General features: G+C 49.9%; 1 protein-coding gene across 1 annotated transcript in view; it reads left to right on the forward strand.

Moving 5' to 3' along the window:
* The first annotated feature begins 893 nt into the window (after positions 1-893).
* The window catches only part of NKAP (NFKB activating protein), a 6,797-nt gene continuing 4,931 nt past the window's right edge, over positions 894-2,759 (forward strand). Inside the window, exon 1 of the mRNA XM_010715471.2 lies at positions 894-1,036. Within this exon, the coding sequence (XP_010713773.1) occupies positions 894-1,036 (143 nt within the window). The remainder of the gene's footprint in view (positions 1,037-2,759) is intronic.

Here is a 2,759-nt window from a genome sequence, read left to right on the forward strand (position 1 = left end):
GAGCGGCTTCGGCAGCCTTCGAGTGCGCTCGGGCCGTGAGAGGGGGCGCCACCGCTCCATTCGAGGCCTCGGGCGGCCGTCGACCTCGACCCTCCCGCCGCCTCGCCGGAGCCGCCCAGCCCCTGCCCTGCGTCGGATCGCGTGCGACAAAGCCGCGGAAGCACGAGCGCCGCGAAGCGCCCGGCGTCTTGGCAGGAGCCACGGCCCCACTCGTGCTGTCTGCGACGTGCCACGGAGCCGCGCTCACACGTCTTGACGCAAAGCGGCTCCCAGGCGGCCGTCCGAGCAGCCTCTGGAAACAGCGCTTGTCAGTGCTCAAAGAGCACCGAGGTCACACCAACTTTATCTGCGGTTCCTGGTCTGCTCCTTTTGTTCCTACAGACTCCGTGGCTACAAACCATGGGGTTCTGGATGTTTCTGAAGACTCAGGTCTGCCAAGCCCTGATGGATGAAAAACTGAACATGAGCCAGCAGTGTGCCTTGCAGCTCAGTAAGCAAATGGTATCCTGGGCTCCATCAGAAGAGGGGTGGCCAGCAGGGACAGGGAGGTGATTGTCCCCCTCTACTCTGCTCTTGTGAGGCCCCATGCAGTACTGCGTCCAGGTCTGGAGCCCCCAGTGAGATAGTAAGCTGAAGAATACAAGATGTTAGGGGTCCATAACACCGCTTGGTTTTGCTAACTCCAAAGGAATTCACAAATAGCATCGCTTAGTTTAACTTTTGCTAACTCAGAAGGAATTGCTTAGTTTAACTTTTGCTAGCCCAAAGACATTTCCAAAAGAAAGCCTTCTCAAGTCAGCAGAAAGGGGGCAATGAAAGGGGAACAAACAAGAAATTGCAGAGGCACGCAGGGTGCGAGAAGAGCTCAAAACTGGGACAAAAGTCCGAAGGACATGGTGAGGAAGACTACTGTTTTCATCCAGGGACGACCACCAGGTGGAGAGGAAGACGTCGAGCCTTCATCCAATGACCACCAGAGAAAGCTACTGCGCATGCACTGGGGGGAGGGACAGTATGTAAATGAATTCCCGGAAAAGTAATGGATATGTCAATAGGTCTTGGGAAATAGTGCTGAATATGTATGGGCTTGGCTTATAAATATATCGAGATCCCAGTCTCTGGTGTGCAGGCTAGGAGGAGCGATCCCCCTTGCACCCGGCGTGTGGCACAGCGCTGAAATAAAAACGTATCTGCTCTTATAACCTTACGTGGGTTAGAGAGTTTGATTCCGCAAATCAGCAGGGGGGTTGGAGATTCATGATCCTTGAGGTCCCTTCCAACCTGGGCCATTCTGTGATTCTGTGTGATTCTATGAAGCGTCCTTCCGTCACTGCCAACCAAAACCATCAGCACACCTGGCACCAATGACTGCAGTCCCACCGCACGCATCAGCAGCGAAATGGTCCTGCCCAGCCTTTGGAGCCCTTCTAGGGAGAAAACCCCTGCAACATGCCCGCTCCCTGCTCCCGCTCCCTGCCTTTGCACAGCCTACAGCAGAACTGCCTCTTTAAAGAGAGGCCTCAGATTGAAATGTTACAAAACCAGTTTCTGTTTATTTCTAGGCTTTTCCTGAGAGCTGAGCAAGGGAAAAGAATAACAGGAAAGAATAACCAGGGGGAAAGGCAGGCTCTCCTTCCTCGTCCAACGCTCCCTTTGATTTGTCTCCTTTGATACAGGTCTTCTGCCATCTTTATACAGGAAGTTATATCCGACGAAAATAACATCATAAGCATTTTTTTCTCCTCCAGAAATGTCTGATGGTTCAAATTAAACCATTCTTTAGCCTTTCATCCTTCAGATTTAAGGAGTTTCTCCTCACTGCCAGTCCCCTTTCTAAAAACTAACAGGAGATTGTACAGATAAAGACAAGCACTGATTTGGAAGGAGCAGTGTTCTGGAGTACTCAAAAACGAGTTCTGAACTCGTAGGGTAAGAATTACAAAGCAGCTCTTATTTTGATGCATGGAAATGATGCATGGAATGGGGATTCTAAGAAAAGAACTACAAATGTTGAGAAGTGATGCGTAAGTTTTCAAGAAGGGAAATTAAGTTTAGCACCAAGTTCTCAGTTAAGCAATTAGTAGAGGCCTCTTCTTTTTTTTTATAATGGAAGTTTGTGGGAACAAAAATTTGTTTTAAAGAGAGAGAGAAATGTTCTCTGTTATGACAAATGTGTTTTACATTACAATAAACCACACTGGATGGATAGGCCAATGAACTTCTGCTTGGGCACTTCAATAAAATCCAAATTAAAGAGTAAACAAGCCAAGTCTGCTTTCAGGAACAGAGATGTTATTTCACTGTGGAATTTCAAATGTTTCTGCAGGAGTCTAAAATGCCAATTCCCATCATTCATCCTTCAAGGGATTTTCAGAAAGCGTTTTTCCTGACAATTCCATTCTATAAAGCCTCACACAACTGAATTTAGAGCCCAGTGACACTTTTCTCTGGCCATAGCAGTAACTGCAGATGCTGTTACACGCTGTGTATGCACGGATTGTATAACCTGTGTGTAAAAATGCTTGACTTGACAGCGCTGAGCAGCAGTGCAAGACTCCAGATATCCCAGTCCTCGTTTTGCCAGTGCAGGCACTGACGTGGAGATAGCCACCGCTCTGCCCGGCGCTGCGTTGGGGCCGAGTCCACGAGCGTGGATCCACGCAGTACGGCCTCAGCTGGCACAGTGACAGCCGCTGCAGGCTGCCACCTGTCTCGTTCACACGACCGTGCCGCGAGCAAACGGCAGCCGCGCAGCGGCC

This window comes from Meleagris gallopavo, chromosome 9 (assembly GCF_000146605.3).
Source record: "Meleagris gallopavo isolate NT-WF06-2002-E0010 breed Aviagen turkey brand Nicholas breeding stock chromosome 9, Turkey_5.1, whole genome shotgun sequence".
Lineage (NCBI taxonomy): Eukaryota > Metazoa > Chordata > Aves > Galliformes > Phasianidae > Meleagris > Meleagris gallopavo.